At 43.1% G+C, this 18,006-nt stretch overlaps 1 protein-coding gene across 3 annotated transcripts in view; it reads left to right on the forward strand.

The window, feature by feature from the left end:
* The first annotated feature begins 281 nt into the window (after window positions 1-281).
* PASK (PAS domain containing serine/threonine kinase) overlaps window positions 282-18,006 on the forward strand; it is a 35,353-nt gene continuing 17,628 nt past the window's right edge. For 2 of the 3 annotated variants that reach the window (XR_008318286.1, XM_053304348.1), the window contains exons 1-8: window positions 282-398; window positions 1,426-1,635; window positions 2,282-2,514; window positions 7,022-7,189; window positions 11,874-12,014; window positions 13,952-14,086; window positions 14,326-14,640; window positions 16,037-16,202. Coding sequence is in view for 2 of the 3 variants with exons in the window: in XM_053304348.1 (XP_053160323.1) it covers window positions 1,470-1,635; window positions 2,282-2,514; window positions 7,022-7,189; window positions 11,874-12,014; window positions 13,952-14,086; window positions 14,326-14,640; window positions 16,037-16,202 (1,324 nt within the window). In the remaining variant the exon portion in view is untranslated. The remainder of the gene's footprint in view (window positions 399-1,425; window positions 1,636-2,281; window positions 2,515-7,021; window positions 7,190-11,873; window positions 12,015-13,951; window positions 14,087-14,325; window positions 14,641-16,036; window positions 16,203-18,006) is intronic. The other variant, XM_053304349.1, reaches the window with a different exon arrangement.

The raw sequence follows: 18,006 nt of genomic DNA on the forward strand, positions 1-18,006 counted from the left end.
AGGGACACGCGCCCACCCCTCCCCACACGTTCTCTACAGTGTGTGAGTAAATAATAAGCGGGCAGGGCGGACCGGATGAATTTCCCTCTCTCCCCGCCCCCTTTCGCGCTGCAGAACGAGATTGGCAAGTCCCTAGCAACCGTTTGCGCGGATTTCTCCCCCTTTTTCCTTCTCGAGCGTTAGGCGGTCTCCACCCCTTGACATTGATTGGATCGCCTGGTTGTCAGTTAGACCTTCTGTCGCATCTCGTTGGCTCTTGAAGCCATTGAGGATGCCGTTGCCCGCCTACTCAGTTCGATCCCTGCCGGCGGGCAGTTGGGTCTCTGCAGAAGCCGAAGGGGAAGTGCCCGCCCAGTGTCCGTCTCGGAGCCTCGTTTCAGCACCAAGGACCAGCTCCGGTACATATACTGTCGAAATAAGGAGCGCCTCTGAGCATGTGCAGAGCGCTGGACAAGCAAGCCCACCCCCACTTCCAAAAAAGACTCTGGCACCTCGCATGCTTACTAATCAGCTGCTGCATCCCCCGGGCAGTGTGGGTTGGTTTTGCAGGACGGGCCCCCGGTTAGGGGGTTCTTTGCTCTCGGGTTAATAGAAGGGTATAAGCTGTGAGTTTGTGCGCTCCTCAGTGCCAATCCCCGCTTCTCCCATTCTCTGCCACTGCTGTTAGGTCTTGGCCACACTGATCATTCCTGATTCAGTCAGGGAATGGAACTGCCGGCCAGGATAGGGGTACTTATAGCGCCACCGCCTATCCTTACTTCTTTCCAGTGCGGAATCACAACACTCCTACACAACAGTGTGGATATAGCGAGTTTGGGGGCGCTTTCCTTCAACTATATCCCAACCACACTAATGGGCGTGCAGTGCTGTACCACTGTTCTAAAGAGGAAGAAGTCTGATATTTTGCATTAATAAATGTATTGGGGAAATACAGGTGGATAACTGGTGACCTCTTGTGACCTCCCTGTAAAGTGAGTGAACAAGTTATGATAATCCCAGAGGAAAGGTGCCCTGGGAAACCAAAGAGAAACTACTGGTTCTTGTTCTGTGTCTGCTTATATATTGACTTTAATGTCCACTCTATATCCTTTACAAAAACAAAACAAAACAGTCTTCATGACATCTAATCTATGCAGTTCCTGGCTTCCTTCTCTGCATAGTAGCTCTTCAGGATCCTTAACTATTGTCTGTTTTGGTCCCTCTCTGCTGTTCACATTTTCCCCGTTCCTCCTTAACCTTGTCCAGTGTAGAGGCCTCGTGGCCAACACTCCTATTTGCTATCCAGGTTCTCACTCTCTCCTCCATATGCTAACATTTTTGCCCTGCCTTCTCCTTACCAATATCTCACTAATTCCTGTGCATTGAGCCAAACTTAATGATAAGTTCACTCCTGGATTTGATTTGCTGCTTCTGTTTCCATTATAGAGGCTGGATTTTCTGAGAGGAAGGACTACAGTTCAGGCACAGCAATGGCAGCCAAGGAGTGTGTCTCTTCCAAAGAGATCCCTGTAGGGTCTTCAATAGGTTTGGCCCTCCCTGGAGTCTGTGAAGAGCTGAGCAAGTCCTTTCCCTGGATCAACAAGAAAAGGAAAAGTGGCCTTTCCAGGCTCTGCAGGAATAAAGGATGTTTGTCTGGTGAATATTTGACATCTTGAGATGTATAAAGTGTATTTGTTAATCAAAGAGAGGGGTGGTTTTCAACTTCAGCTTGTTGCCGTGCAATAGAATGCAAGTATTTTGTAAAAGCTGCTAGAAAAGGAAACACTAAATGAATGGGAACTATGGAAGGAGCCTACTGGAAAATGGGGCAGGAGCAGAGCATCATTATATTAGAATTTTGAATGTGTTTCTAGGCTGAATTTGGACTTCTAAAATATGTTGACCGTTGCTGACTGGGTTTTGACATCTTGCCATTACTGCTTAGTCTCCTCTTCTTCCCAGATGAAATCTCTTCATGATTAATACCTATAGGTGGCATACGATTTTTGAGGGAGTACTCAAGAAATTGAGCCCAGTCCCGTTAACCCTGTTCCTTAGAGTTCATGAGTGAGGCAAGACTTTCTTTCCAGCTCTTTTCTAGTTAGCCTGTGTCCAAGCAACAATGCCTATTCCCTTTTAAAGCAATGCCATTTTTTCCCTCCTGATAGTGCATTTTGTAAACCATGTAAGAATGTATTTTTGGACCTGACAGTGTCCTTTTTAACTGCTCATGAGTGAAATATCTATCAAATATAATATGACATTTCAGATATTTGTAGAACTTTAATTTTCTTTATTTTAGAAAATGGATGGAATTCCTATTGCTTATCTTCATTAGCTGCCCGGAACATCTGTACCAGCAAACTTCAGTCTTGGACTCATTTGGATACTGGTTCCCTTTCCTGTTCGATATGCAGCACTTCTTCTTGTTCTCTCTTAAATGCTTTGGCGATGGGAGAATCCACCCACACTCTGCCATCTGCTGTGCGCAACCCAAACAAAGCCATCTTCACCGTGGATGTTGGAACAACAGAGGTACTAACTGCCTTAAAAAGAAAACTTTCTACTATGCGCCTATGTAAAGTTTGTGTATTTATGAGTTTTATATCCTGCTCTATCCCATAAGCTCAGAAAAACTTACCCTATTTTTTGGATTAATAATTCTGTCCCCAAGAACATGCACACTCACCCACACACGCCAAGAGATAGCCCATATAAAGGTCAATTTTAGAGTAATATCCAGTATCAATTCAGAACATAGCTAGTATTGATAATATTACATTTTCTCTGGGCATAATTGTGCTCTTCAGGACAGTTGCACATCTGGTTACTCACATATTCAGAGCATGTCAGATTGAATTCTTGGGTATTTATAACTGGGATATTAAACTGCCATTTGAAGCATATTCAGTTCATTGAAATCAAAAGAACTTCCCAGCTACAGTATGCCCACTTGGAAGTACTGGGCCATTAGATTGTAATCTTGTCTCATGTTAAGGAATGGGGTTGACTTGGATATGCTGCCAAGATGCTGGTCTCCACCTTGCACCAGTGCAGCTAGAAGTCATGGGGTGTTTCTGCACTAGCCCTTTCCCCCCATTGAAATAAATTATTTTGCTCATGGTGCTTGTCATTCAAAGGAGAGGGAGAATGAGAATAATCTTTTCACCATCAGCTCCTTATTGCCTAGCTTAGAATCACCTCCCACCCTCGCCAAACAGCACACACTGGACAGTCTGGGCTTGCTATTTGCCTGTCACTACTGCCACCAGATTCTCTCCCTCACTCCTTCGCCTATCCACCCCCTTGCAGAAATCCTGGCTCCCAACACAATGGTTGCCTGCAGCTGAGGTTCCTACCAGCAATAGACTGTCTTTTCAGTTCTGGAGCTGAGATGTTGAGAGAGCCTGTTGCATACTTTCATTCAGCAGAATGACTTCGGAGGAAACAAACACAGGGGCTATTCACATGACTGCGCAGTTGGGTGGGTGGGGTAGGAGAAGTCAGTGTTCAACCTACCTTCACCCAGACGATTCATGGTTTCCTCTTCGGCATGTTAGTTGCGCGCCCACACGACCCGTGCTGCCGGGAGCACCACGGATCAACAGAGGCCAGGACTCGTTTACCTGGCCTCTGGATATCCCATAAGGCACTGTCCCCCTTAGACAGGCACTCTAGGCACCTGTTTCTGTTTCTCCTCAGCTCTGCTGGAGCCTGAGGAGACACATGAGCCCAGGAGCCGGGTTAAGGGAGCACGTGCTCTCTTAACCTTGGTCTAAGAGTGGGGTTAGGCTGGGCGGGAGTGCCGGGATCTATACAGATCCTAGGCTAGGCTGCTTGTGAGAACAGCCACCTAGGATTTTGTCCATGGAGATGGGCGTTGCTGCATTTCCTACAGAGAATACAGTGGTATGTCAAGTGCCTTGCGGAACCATTCTTTTTGGTTACATTTCCTGCTTGTTGTGGCAAAGTAATGCCTCAGCAATGCTGAAGAGCCTCTGTGTGAAAGAGCCTCACCTTCTGAACAAGTTCAGAGTACTTGCTAACTGAGCAATGAGGCACCTTTTACCGTGGTGATTCTCTTTATTTAGCAGGGGGAGAGTAACGCCCTATCCACCCCCAGCACAGTACTTCCAGTGAATGTTGCTGGTGTGTGTCTTAAGTTTCTTTTTAGAATGTGAGCCCTTTGGGGACAGGGAGCCATCTTATTTGTTTGTTATTTCTCTTTGTAAACCGCCCTGAGCCATTTTTGGAAGGGCGGCATAGAAATTGAATTATTATTATTATTATTATTATTATTATTATTATTATTATTACTTAAGTGACCCAGCTACAGCACTGCAAAGTGTGTAGTGTAGCAAGGCCTTGGACAGAACTTGAGGTCAAGGATGAGGTACAGTCTGGGAAGAACACAGGAGTGGCAGTGTTGGACTGCATATAGACTTGGGTAACTTGAGCAATCACCCTATTGGAAAAATGCACTCACTGCATTTTGTATAGACATATTGTATTCTCTTCAGAATTAACTTCAGGGAAGATGGATTCCTGCTGTTTGTTCCAGAAAAATAATTGGTTGGCCACTGTGGTGTCACATGGCCATTCTCCTCCTACTCTTTCCTGAGCAGTTTCTCTGCTTTCAGGAACTTGACTGTATTTTTTAAAACTGAAAAATAAAACACTGAATGGATGTTCAAGTGAATGAACACTCATGCTGAGCTTTTAAAAATTAAGGGGGAAATGTAGAAAGCCTGCATGGGGGAAAGGCCAGATGGATTCATTGCAATTTGCTAGCCATTCAAATAGGTTATCAAGATACAGGTAGGAGGAAAAAGAACAGTGAATCTTGATTTAAGGGTACATTTGTATGCACCCTTAGTCAGTATCTTATCCATTGTGCTGGGACTGGGATGCCACTTTGTGGTCATGTATGGCTGCATTTCAAAATATAAGACATAATAAGTCATAGCCCCACAGCACAAACAGTACACACAGGTGCCACCATACCCAGACATAAATCCCAAGAACACTAAATTCTTTTACCAACTACAGCTGGTACGCCAGCTGTGACCTACTTGGAGACGCTGGACCTGACCTCAGTCACTCATGCATTGGTAACATCCAGATTGGACTACTGCAATGTGCTCTACGTGGGGCTGCCCTTGAAGACTGCTCAGAAGCTTCAGCTGGTTCAGAATGCTGCTGCAAGGATGCTTGTGGGTGCAAGTCGCTTCATGAGTATTAAACCCATCCTGTGCCAGGTTCATTGGCTACTGGTCCGCTTCCGGGCTAGATTCAAGGTGCTGGTATTGACCTTTAAAGCCCTATATAGCTTGGGGCTGGGGTACCCGTCAGACCACATTCACCCATATGAATCTGCCAGGGCCCTCCGCTCATCATGTCAGGCTCTGCTTATAGCCGTGCCACTAACAGAGATACGGTTGGCGGGGACTAGAGACAGGGCCTTTTCGGTTGTGGCCCCTCTGCTTTGGAACGCCCTCCCTGAAGAGCTGCACCATGCTCCTTCCCCCGGTGTTTTTAAAAAACATCTTACAACACACCTTTTTAAGGAGGCTTCTTAATGCTCCACTTTTTTGTGATATCTGGTAAGTTCTTTAGCTTTTTATAATTTTCAGTTTTTAGCTTTTAAAATAACATTTAATTTGAACCTAATAATGATTGTGGTTTTTAATCGGACAACTTTTTTGTTTAATTTAGTTAATTTTATTACTTTAATTTAGTTAATTTTATTACTTTTATTGTATATTGTATCTATCTTATTGTTGTGAGCTGCCTGGAGCATTAGTGCATTGGAGGGGTGGGGTATAAATATTTTTAATAAATAAATAAGTATCACACACTCAAACAGTGCATGACATTCCATAATATTGTGTCCACAGTTTATCTCTGATGCCCCCTGCAGACAGCCCAAAGCATTTCCCCCCAAATACCTGGTGGAGCAACTCTATATCATAGATGTCTTTACATCTCAAAACAGCCAGCCCTTGCAAAACAGAGCTGCCAGTAAACAGGGCCTCTGAGCCTGCACCTCAGGAACCATTTATCTGCAACAATATATGAGAATTGATCTCCCAAATATGGGCCAAAATAGCTAACAGAAGCATAAGTAGATCATAAAATTAGACTATGTCCATTTCACTTTTGGAAAAGAGAGTCCATTTCTACATCCATTTTGAAATTGGTAAGGGATCCCTTCAGGAAATTTTATTCTGTGCTATTACGTTGCTAGATGTTAAAAACAGCTTCTTTCACTGGAAGCAGCTGCAGCTGGCTATGTCTGTAAACTAAAGACCAAAATGGGACTGAATGTAGTTTAGTAATAACTGTATTTGACATGCCACTCTTATTGTTAAGAGCCATTTAAGTAATTGCTCCTTTAACCAAAGATTACTGCCTAGATTTGAGAAGCTGTAATATTATAGTTTGCTGATTATTTGGTTTGTTAGCACTTTAGCTTGAAGTACCTACTGAAGGCATGTTTGTAAACAAAACAGTAATACTATGGCAATGGGATGTTGACTTTTAATTCAGTAAGATAAACTGCTTGAGCAATACACAGAGAAAGCTGAAATGAAAATAGTATCTCTATCAGGGTAAATTGTGCAGCAGTAATTACCAGACTTTCACTCAAATCTTAGGCACAATCCAGATAAAGTAAAGGTTGCCCCATTCAACTCATTGGCTGATGTCCTGACTTAATTTGCTAGAGAACGTCCTATTGAAATTTAGTAGTCTTTAGAGTAACTTCTGAGTAGTGCTATTGAGTAATTTAATTAGGACATCAGCCAGTGGGCCTTGTTTCTTCAGGAAATGCGTAAGAATGCTTATATACCATTAGAATCAGATGGATTTTAATTCACACGAGAGCTCGTGGCCCATTGAAATCAATTGGTCTTAGTACTATTAGCTTTCTTTGTGTTTCCATTACTAGCTACTTGATAGGAAACTCAATATCTTACTTTGTGTTACCTTTTTAAATCAGCAGAAGATTTTAAAATATTTTTCCCCTTTGTTCCTCTCTTAGATTCTAGTGGCAAATGACAAAGCCTGCAAGCTTCTTGGTTATAGTACTCAGGAAGTGATCGGTCGGAAATTATCTCAGATGATTTCAAAATCAAATTGGGATTTAGCAGAAGTGCTGAAAGAAGAACATAATTCTGAAGAATATGGAGCAGTAGTTCCTGGAACAGTGGTATGTGAGATACTGGGATAAATGTCCTCTGGTAGAAATAGAATTATTTCAGTATAGATGTGTTATATTTTATAATGCTACTCATATAAGTGATAAATAGCCACAGAGTAACTGAATAGACACCCACAGGAATCCTACTTTTGTCAATTTTGCTCAGATTAAATGAGAAAGTATTTTGTAAACCGCTTAGTTCTTAACCCCTAATGCTCTAATTGCAGAAGTGAAGCATGCTTTTTTGTGAATGCAGAAGAACCTCGTTATTTGCGGAACTGCTGTTCGCGGTTCCGCATATCCTTGGGGTGTCTGATTAACACCTGTTTTCACTATCCGTGGATATGAAAGGGTTAAAACCCACATATCCGTGGTTCCTAGAGGACTGGGAGTGACTGCGGAGATCATTTCGGGCCTCCGTTTTGTCCATCGTAGCCATTTTGTGGCTCATTTCTTGCGGGGGGGAACTCATTTCCCTGGGCACATGGTACAGAACAGGTTTTCATGGGTTCTTGGTGTTTCTCCCCTTTTCCACTTTTCCACCATCCGGAAACCCAAGCCCCCATTTCCCGTAAGAGTAATGCCTCGTTACTTGTGGTTCCATTACTCGTGATAGTAGGTGAGGAATGGAACCCTGCAAATAACAAAGTTGTCCTGTAAACTTGTATAATTCATGTACTAAAGATATTGGCTGGCATGCAGAGCAGCCTTCCAATAGCATGCCAGATAGATGCACTCACATGAGGGAGAGCTTTCTTAGCCGTGCTGGGGCATCAGGTGTGCAGCAGCAAGGAACAAATTTTGACAATTGGCTCTGTCTCTGAAGGTACCACCTGAAAATATGTTCCTGAGGGTCACACAGCCCCCGGGGACATATTTTGGGTGATATAGGACACTTCTGGACCCAGAGTGAATCATCAACATTCATTCCCCCCCATTGCAAGGAAGGAGTGTATGTGACTGTGGCTACAGCAGCAGTGAGAAAGCTCTCCCTCACGTGAGCACATTTTCATGGTGTGCTACCAAAAGGCTGTTCTGTATGCCAGCCATCATATTCACTGTGTTTAGTATTCCTAGACAATATTGGAATCATTAAGTATGTGTAATATACATACAAACATGGGATACTGAATTTTTGTTACAACCAGAGAGCAATCAGACATATTTCAGCACAGAAGACATTCTGATTTGTGATTAGTGTTCTAGTTGCATGCTTAGACTCCTTGCATATCATAGAATAATCTAGGGTTGATCTGTCTGTAGTTTTGTTACTGACCTTCTTAAGGGAACATGAGTATCTGATAAAAGAAACAAAGCCCTTTCTTGTCTCTTTCAAGCCTTGATTGGGCTTGGAATGGGAGTGCCAGCAATTTTTAATTCTTCCAGTCAGCACGGGGTAGACAATTATATATATTTGGTTTGATCCTAAAAGCTACTTGTGCTAATGAAAGATGTTCTATCATACAAGGGAGGGAAAGGCAATTTTTGCTGGTTTCCCTGCTTCTCAAATGTCCTCCTGAGAGTTGGAGGAGCACCTTTTGGGTAAGTGCAGGAGGCTAAAGACAGAAGAGAGCATAGCTAAGATTGCACCTCCCTTCTTTTTCATGGCAGGACTTTTTCCATCTATGGGACATTCTTAGGTTCCAACCCCTTGTGTGTTAGTGATTGACAGATGTACAGTTTGGTGGGATATCCTCTTCCCAAGGATATCCTCCCCACCAGAGCATCTTGGATCCCAGCAGTGTGGCGTTCTGGAGGCTGGGGGAACACAACCCAGCCTCCAGATATCCCTCAGTGCACAGTGTAAGGAGAATTGCATTGGAGGATTCCCCCGCAAGCTGGGTGCTCTAGGCAGACAGCCCAAACAGACACACAACCAGGATCCTAAGTAGCAGGGCATGCTTGTGCTCTTCTACCTAGGTAATAACCTGGGGGAAAACCTCAGGGTACCCGGCAAGGCAGTGCCGGGATCAGCCTCGATCCTGGCATTCCACACACTGTCCACATGTGAACAGCCTCAGTGTAGACAATAGTGAGCTAGATGAACATAGGAACATAGGAAACTGCCATATACTGAGTCAGATCATTGGTCTATCTAACTCAGTATTGTCTTCACAGACTGGCAGCGGCTTCTCCAAGGTTGCAGGCAGGAATCTCTCTCAGCCCTATCTTGGAGAAGCCAGGGAGGGAACTTGAAACCTTCTGCTCTTCCCAGAGCAGCTTCATCCCCTGAGGGGAATATCTTGCAGTGCTCACACATCAAGTCTCCCATTCATATGCAACCAGGGCAGACCCTGCTTAGCTATGGGGACAAGTCATGCTTGCTACCACAAGACCAGCTGAGCTCTCCTCTCCTCAAGAGGTATGTGCATGCTCCCTCTCCTGCTGTAAAGTATACACAATCCCAAAGACCCCAGATTCATATGCTTATACATTTATATTAGTAAGAATAAAGGTATATTAAAGTTATCATAAAAGCAGTCACTAAATAATTCAAACTAGCTGGGCCTCTGACCAGCCCACCCACCTGCTGCCATCTTTTTCATGCACACCCCCGCTGCCTTCTGGTTGCTCAGCTTCTTCTCCCCGCCGCCACCCGCTTCTTCCCTTCACCGGCTGGCGGGCCAGTCATCCCGCTTCTTCTCCCCACCACTGGCTGATCACTCTCTCTCTGATTTCCAGTCGGCCCACTTCTTCTCCCCTCTGCCCGCTTCTCCCACCCCTTGCCGCTTTCTGGCCGGCCGGCCTGCTTCTTCTCCCCCCGGCCTGCTCCTTCTCTCCCGCCCCACTGCTTTGTGGCTGGCTGGCCAGCCAGCCGGCTTCTTCTCTGCCCTCCGCCTGCTGCTTTGTGGCTGGCTGGCCAGCCAGCTACTGTTTTCTTCACTGGCCTGCCACTGCCGTAGCCACCATTTTCTTCCCTCCCACCCATCCCGTGGCTGTCCGGCAGCTCTCCAAACTCTTGCAAGAGCTGCCACACATAGGATTAGCCACGAGTATGCCTTAGAGAATTAAATATTTAGAAGATACAGTCATAGGAAATGAGCTGTATTCACCAAAAAGGATTACTATATTAAGAGTGTAAGAGTGTAATAATTCAAAAACCATAATATAAAACACGGAAAATGATATTGACTAGTAATTCCTAAACAGAACCTGTTGACATGTTCTGTAGGGACTAACCCACATAAATGATAAATAAAGAGCCCTTTTTCACAACCAGTGAGAAAGGGCAAGAGGGCTAGCGGGGATGGAGCCTTAAGAAGCTTACCCCCCTGCAGACAACTGAGGGCTCCTTTAGTGGGCGGATTGCCCGTCCAGACAATTAGTGGCTGCTGCCGGTAGCTTGGAGGGTCAGGGTGGTGTTACCCTGCCCCCTGGGAGCTTCCATGATGCACTGCATGAGCACGCGGTACATTATGGGGATCCCCCGTCCCTGAAGCTAGTTGGGAGCCCTGCAGTCTGCCAGCCCTGGGATGAACTGGCAGATGATCAAAAAAATAAGGTTAGGAGAGCAGTTGAGTTAGGGTGGTTCCAGAGGTGGGTGGCTCCAGAGGGGTTTGCCACCAAGGTGCTGCTGGGATTGGGCCCGGTCCCGGTAGTTCACACGTGCAGGCAAAACCTGGGCTTCCTTAGCCCGATTTTGCCTGCACATGTGAATAGCTTCAAAAAGTCCTTCAAATAAGTGCTATATTTGCTGCCAAAGGTCTTGATCCTTGTGATCTGATGTTTTCATTGTTATCATGGTACTAGAATGTCAGAAATGTGTGGTAGCCAAGGTGAATGAAAGTGTTCTTCAGGTAGACACTGTATTCAGTATCAAAAAGTTAAATCCTTGTGGTCCTGTATTTTCTGCATCATCTTGGAACTTGGTTGTCGACAGTATTTAATAGCCAAACATGTTTCAGTCAGCACTGGCCTTCTTCAGTGGTTTTAGTGCATTTGTTCACAATATACACCCAAGCAAAGTGCCCAACAATAGTATTTCAGTCCCAGGAAGGACTTTCAATTTTCTGAACTCTAAAGAGTAGGTCTCAACTTATAGTACTTATTTGAATACTTATTATTATTTGAATAAGTACTATACTTAGTACTTATAGTACTTATTTGAAGGACATTATAGCTATCCTTATTTATGTGGACTAGTCCCTACAGAATATGTCAGCAGGTTCTGTTTGGGAATTACTAGTCAACATCATTTTCTGTGTTTTATATATTATGGTGTTTGAATTATTACACTCTTGATAAATTAAGCTATTTTGGTGAATATAGCTCATTGTTGTTGTTTCTTATGACTGTATTTGAATTATTTAGTTTCTGCTTTATTGTAATTTTAATAGACCTTTATTCTTACTAATATAAATTTTTAAGCATATGAATCTGTTCTTTTGGATTGTTTATAGATTTTGAGTGAACCTAGACATTGATCTTTTCCCTCCTCACTGACTCAGTATAAGGCAGCTTCCTATGTTCCTAGATAGGATAGTGATTAATGTAAGCTTATAAACAAAACCACTAATGCATATATCTGAATGTACATTCTTGAAAAATATAGTGAGCCCTTCTTATCTTATAAGGTTTCACAGATGAAAACCCAAAGAGTACTATACAAATTGGTAGTGAAAGTCAGAATCACTAGACTAATCCAGTTTTGAGTTCTGCGGATTAGAAATTTAATAATATATTTTATCAATAGGTAGATGTTATTTCCCATAGTAATGAAAAGATTCCTGTTTCTGTATGGATGAGAAGGATGAAAACCCATGGCAATCAGTACTGTGTGGTTGTTTTGGAGCCTGTGGAAAAACTCTCTGCCTCTGTTTTCTTCACAAGCAATGTGAGTATTCAGTTAATTCAACCCCTGCTAACTGGGCAAACAGACACCTTTTAACGTGGTGATTCTCTTTATATAGCAGGGGGAGAGTAACTGGCCCTATCCACCCCCAGCACAGTACTTCCAGTGACTGTTGCTGGTGTCTATCTTAAGTTTCTTTTTAGAATGTGAGCCCTTTGGGGACAAGGTTCCATCTTATTTGTTTGTTATTTCTCTGTGTAAACCGCCCTGAGCCATTTTTGGAAGGGCGGTATAGAAATTGAAATAATAATAATAATAGAAAGGCTGTGGCAGAAAAAGACCAAAATAATCCCAGTGGTAATTGGCGCCCTAGGTGCAATTCCAAAACAACTTGAAGAGCACCTCAACACCATAGGGGCCACAGAAATCACCATCCGCCAATTACAAAAAGCAACTTTACTGGGATCAGCCTATATTCTGTGATGATATCTATAACAGCAACAACATTGACAATAAAATTCAGCCATCCCAGGTCCTTGGGAAGGACTCGATGTCTGGATAAAACAAACCAGTCAATAACACCTGTCTGACTGTGTAAACAATAATAATAAAACAATGATAATAATAATCTCCCAGTGAGGCATATACATTTTTCGCTATACCTCCCTCGCAGCTCAGGTGGAAAAGGAATGCTGCAAGTCCATCAAACAGTAGAGGAGGAGAAAAGAGGCCTTGAAGAATATATCAAGGGCAGTGAAGAAGATGCACTTCAAATGGTCAATAACAAGAAACTATTCAACACCAATGAAACGAAGCAGGCCTACAAGAAAGAATAAGTCAAGAACCGAGCAGAAAAATGGAAAAAGAAGCCACTGCATGGTCAATATTTGCACAATATAAGTGGAAAATCAGACATCACCAAGACCTGGCAATGGCTTAAGAATGGCAACTTGAAGAAAGAAACAGAGGGTCTAATATTGGCTGCACAAGAATAGGCACTAAGACACCTGTCTGACTGTGAAAACAGTAATAATAATAATAATAATAATAATAATAATGGGATCAGCCTATATTCTGTGATGATATCTATAACAACAACAACATTGACAATAAAATTCTGGCATCCCAGGTCCTTGGGAAAGACTCAATGTCTGGATAAAACAAACCAGTCAATAACACCTGCCTGACTGTGTAAATAAATAATAAATAATAACAACAACACCTGTCTGACTGTGTAAACAAGAAATAATTCCAAAATGATGTGTACTTTAAGCTGAGTAGCAATAAACTCCTATACAGGGTTTTCTGAAACTCTTTCTGTTCTCAACAAACGCCCAGCAATATGCCAGCCAGCTTTGTCAGAGAAACAAACATACAAAACCATACATGTTGATCAGCTGTTTTTCTCTAGTGGTTTCATAGAGATATTTTCCTTGAAAAGTGTTTTGTGTGAAAGGCCTTGGAAGCTGAAATTGTTTGAATACATTATTTTGCTGCCATAGGATTCTGCTGCTTGACATACAAGAGGGTTCATCTCCTGTTACTATAATTTTAGTTATGGAGCATTTGAAATGTAGGGATTGGGGAGTTTTGTCAGGCACTTATACAAATGAAAGTGAATTATGCATTTTATTAAATCTAGTGTGTATTGTGTCTTGATTCTCTCTAATTGCCAGCTGCCTTGGAGGCTGGTTGTCAGGCAGAAAAGTGGCACATATATCTATTTAAAATAGTTCTAAGAATGACTGGACAGATTGCTCATCCCCTGTGTACACACACACCCAATCAGTGTAGAAGAATCAATTCATGTCAGAGTGGTATTTTGTTATATGCAGCTGCTGAATGTGGTTTAGCATTGCCATTACCCCTTTGGTTGTATTTTGACTATTTTATCTTGATACTGTCAGAAACTGATACTTTGGTAGAGAATTCCCTGTGATTATAACTTAAAACTAATTTTATGGACCTCTCGTCTTAAGGGAGAGATTACTTCCTGTGACCCTCTGTTTGCTCATCTCCATGGGTACTCATCATCGGAAGATGTGATTGGTCATTACGTAACAGACCTGATTCCTTCTATTCAAATTCCTCCACCTGGCAAGAAAATCCCAAAGGTACCATGTTACTGACTCTGCTTTCCTCAATATCCCTTAAGTACTAGATTTCTGCGTAGACTGATCACTGTGTATAATTCTATTTTTGTAATACTGATTTTAAAGCCTCAGTCAAATTTCATCTGATTAATTTTCCTGGTAATTGACAACAAATTATTTGCTTACAATGTCCCTGTGCACATCTCATCTATGTGAGCATAGGTTTGCATTGTCACGTGACCAGGGGCTTCTTCTTTCAGAATATCAAGATTCAAAGGTCTGTTGGCCGAGCAAGGGAGGGGACAACATTTCCACTAAGCCTGAAACTGAAAGTGAGCTTTCCTGCTGCAGACGCTACCGCAGTATTGGATGACCCTGCACCAGTACTTGATGCTGAAAGTTTAGAAGATGGCACACCACCTTTACCCATGGAGTGTTCTTTCTGTGCTACCATCTGGGTGTTCACCACCATTAGTGGGTTAATAACAGTTCAGGCAGATGGTACAATTTACGGAATCAACAACACATTTTCGTTAATGCTGTTTGGCTATGAGAAGAAGGAGCTGCTTGGGAAGGTAAAGGTGTTTGTGTTTTCTCTAGAGAAAAACGGCTGCCTAGTCATGAAGGATTATCATTTTAGCATGTTTACAGGGCATAAGGAATAATAATAGAATTTTAGAGTTGGAAAGGACCTTGGAAGTCTTCTAGTCCAACCTCCTGCTCTGTATTGGAATCTGGTCCAGCAGTGCTGACAGATGGCCATCCAACCTCAGTTTGAAATCTTTCAGCAAACAAGAGCCCACCACTGTTATGAGGCAGATTGCTCTACTGTCGAACAGTTTCTACAGTCAGAAAAGTCTTCCTAAGGTCTAGCCCAAATCTGCTTCCTTGTAATTTCAGCCCACTGGTTTTAGTCCTGCCTTCAGGAGCAACAGAGGACAAGTCTACTCCTATGTGACAGCCCTTTATCTATTTGATGATGGCTATCCTACCTCCCTTAGTCTTTTCTTCTCCAGGCTAAACATACTTAACACCTTCACCTGTTCCTCACAGGACTTCGTTTACAGACCCCTCATCATCTTTGTTGCCATAAGTAAGGAATCCATTGCAGTTTATCAACTTCCTTCTTAAAATGCGGGGCCCAGAGTTGGACACAGTATTCAAAGTTGGGATGTGCACGAATCATGATTTGTGCACAGATTCTAAAGGGGAAGTGGGGAACCTTTAAGAGTGAGAAGAGCAGGTCTCTGCCTGCTCCTCCACAACCCGCGACAGCAGGAAGCTGTGGTGTCACGCTCCCTAGCACCCCCTGTGCACTCATCAGCACCCTCGCGCGGCAGTTGTGCAGTGGCGGCACATGGTCTCTGCGCATGCTGATCATGCAAATGGCTGCTATGAATGCATGGAGGCCATGTGTTTGCTGCCACCATGCTGCCCACCGTGTGAGGGGTGCTGGAGAGCGTGACTCTGCAGCTTACTGCCACAGTGAGCAGCGGAGGAGAAGAATGGCTCTCCTAGCTCTTAAAGTTTCCCCACTTCCCCTTTCATTGGTGCTTAGTCATGATTAATTAGTCTGGACATTCCTGCTATCTTTTATATGTCCTTCTGAACAAAGCAATTTAACTAAAAGTTCTACTAAATCATAGATTAAAGTAAAGTGAAGTGTGTGCCGTCAAATTGTTTTTGACTCCTCGTGCCCACACAGCCCTGTGGTTTTCTTTTGGTAGAATACAGGAGGGGTTAACCATTGCCTCCTCCCGCACAGTATGAGATGATGCCTTTCAACATCTTCCTATATCGCTGTTGCCCGATATAGTACCAGCAGGGATTCGAACCGGCAACCTTCTGCTTGTTAGTCAAGTATTTCCCTGCTGCGCCAGTTAAGGTGGGCCTCAGATCATAGATTATATTGATATTAATCACTACACAGTGAAGAGAAGGTGATGGATAATGTTGCATTTTGTATTCTAGAACATCACATTCTTGATCCCTAGTTTTTTCAGCTACATGGAGAGAGCTGATGACTCTTCTTTGCCATTACCACTTATTGATCGTGTGGATTCAGAAAATGCAAGCTCCTCAGGTGACTTTAAAGGAACCCAGTCAGATGGCTGTTGTACAGTGGAAGGTAGGGAAGGTAAAATTATTGGTGGGAGTGATGAGGCATTGACAGTTTTGAATAGGTTGCACATTTATTTATTTATTTGCATTTCTATACCGCCTCGCATAGAAATCTCTAGGCAGTGTACAGATTAAAACATAATATAAAACAAACATTTAAAATTCATAAAAACAGATAAAGATCACAATAGATAAAAACACACATTAAAATTTAAAACTTAAATTCCAATCAAAATCCTGGGAAAATAGGTATGTCTTCAAGGTCCTCCTAAAAGCAAACAGAGAAGGAGTTGCTCTTATTTCAGCAGGGATCGTGTTCCAAAGCCCTGGGGCAGCCACAGAGAAGGCCTGATCCTGAATTGCCACCAAAAGAGTTGGTGGCCACCATAACCGGACTTCTCCAGATGTTCTTAATAGGCAAAAGGGTTCACGATGGACAAGATGCTTTCTTCAGTAACTTGAATCTAAGCCGTTAAGGGCCTTATAGGTAATAACCAGCACTTTGTGTTTCGTTCGGTAACATATCAGCAGCCAGTGCAGTTCTTTTAGAATCTGTGTTATATGGTCCCTTTGGGTAAAACCAGAGGCCAATCTGGCTGCCGCATTCTGTACCAATTGTAGTTTCCAAACTACATACAAAGGCAGCCCCACATAGAATGCATTACAGTAGTCAAGCCTAGAGGTTACCAGCATATGTACCACTGTTTTAAGGTCATTTGTCTCCAGAAATGGATGTATCTGGCCTATCAGCTTTAGCTGATAAAAAGCACTCCTTGCCACAACTTCTACCTGAGAAACCAGGGAGTGTTTGGGATCCAGGAGCTCTCCCAGACTACAAACCTGATCTTTTAGGGGGAGTGTAACCCCATCCAAAACAGGCAAATCTAAACCATCTAAACAGGCAGATCTAACCCACATGGAATGCAGTTGATTTTACAGTGGAAATTTCACATTTGTACTTGGGATGCTTTGACAGACTCTTTGGTGTTCTGTGTTTGCTGCTTTGGCACACCCAACTGCAAAAATAAAAGGATGCCAACCTGAAATTGTTACACAGCAAGTAACACATTGCATTTAGTAGAAGATGTTGAATGATTTTATTTGAAGCATAGCTTGATTTGTCACCTAATGGATCTTGATATTGAGAACGGCTCTCTATTGGCATCTAAAGGAATAAGATAAGGTTGGAGTGTGGAGCACTGTGACAGAAGTCTTCTGTCAGAATCTAGAGTTGGCTGTAAGTTTATAAAGAAAATGTAGATTCTGCATTTGCTGTTTTTCTTCGTCCACAGCTAAGTGGTCAAAGAGCCGCCTATTAAAGTGGATGTTTTCTTATGTTTAGCAGGGGGAGAGCAACTTTCCCCTTTCAACCCAGCATAGCATTTAGAAACCACCATAGCATTTCCTGGAGTCTCCCTTATCTGTTTTACTTTTTTAAATTTTTTTTAAAAGATTCTGTACCTCTTTGGGACAGGAAACACCCCCCCGCCTTTTCCTGCTTACTGCTTTGTGACCATTTTGTTGAAAAATATAGCTAAATAAATAAACATTGTAAATAACATAGAAGAATCACTCCTGCTTTACATAGTTGTAGACAGTGAGAACCACTGGGATTGCGGGTGGGGCTGGTGCTCCCAAGGCGGCTAGTCCACCTAAAACACCCTCCCCTTAAACAAGGTTAATGGAGCAGGTGCTCCGTTAACCTCATCTTCCTGCTGGTGTGCTGCGGCGGCGCGCAGAGACACACAAGTAGACCCCCGACCGGGAGATTACAAGCAGCCTCCCGGTATCGGGGGTCCCCCAAGAATGCCCTGCGCGCT

This window comes from Hemicordylus capensis, chromosome 3, assembly GCF_027244095.1.
Source record: "Hemicordylus capensis ecotype Gifberg chromosome 3, rHemCap1.1.pri, whole genome shotgun sequence".
Classification (NCBI taxonomy): Eukaryota; Metazoa; Chordata; class Lepidosauria; order Squamata; family Cordylidae; genus Hemicordylus; species Hemicordylus capensis.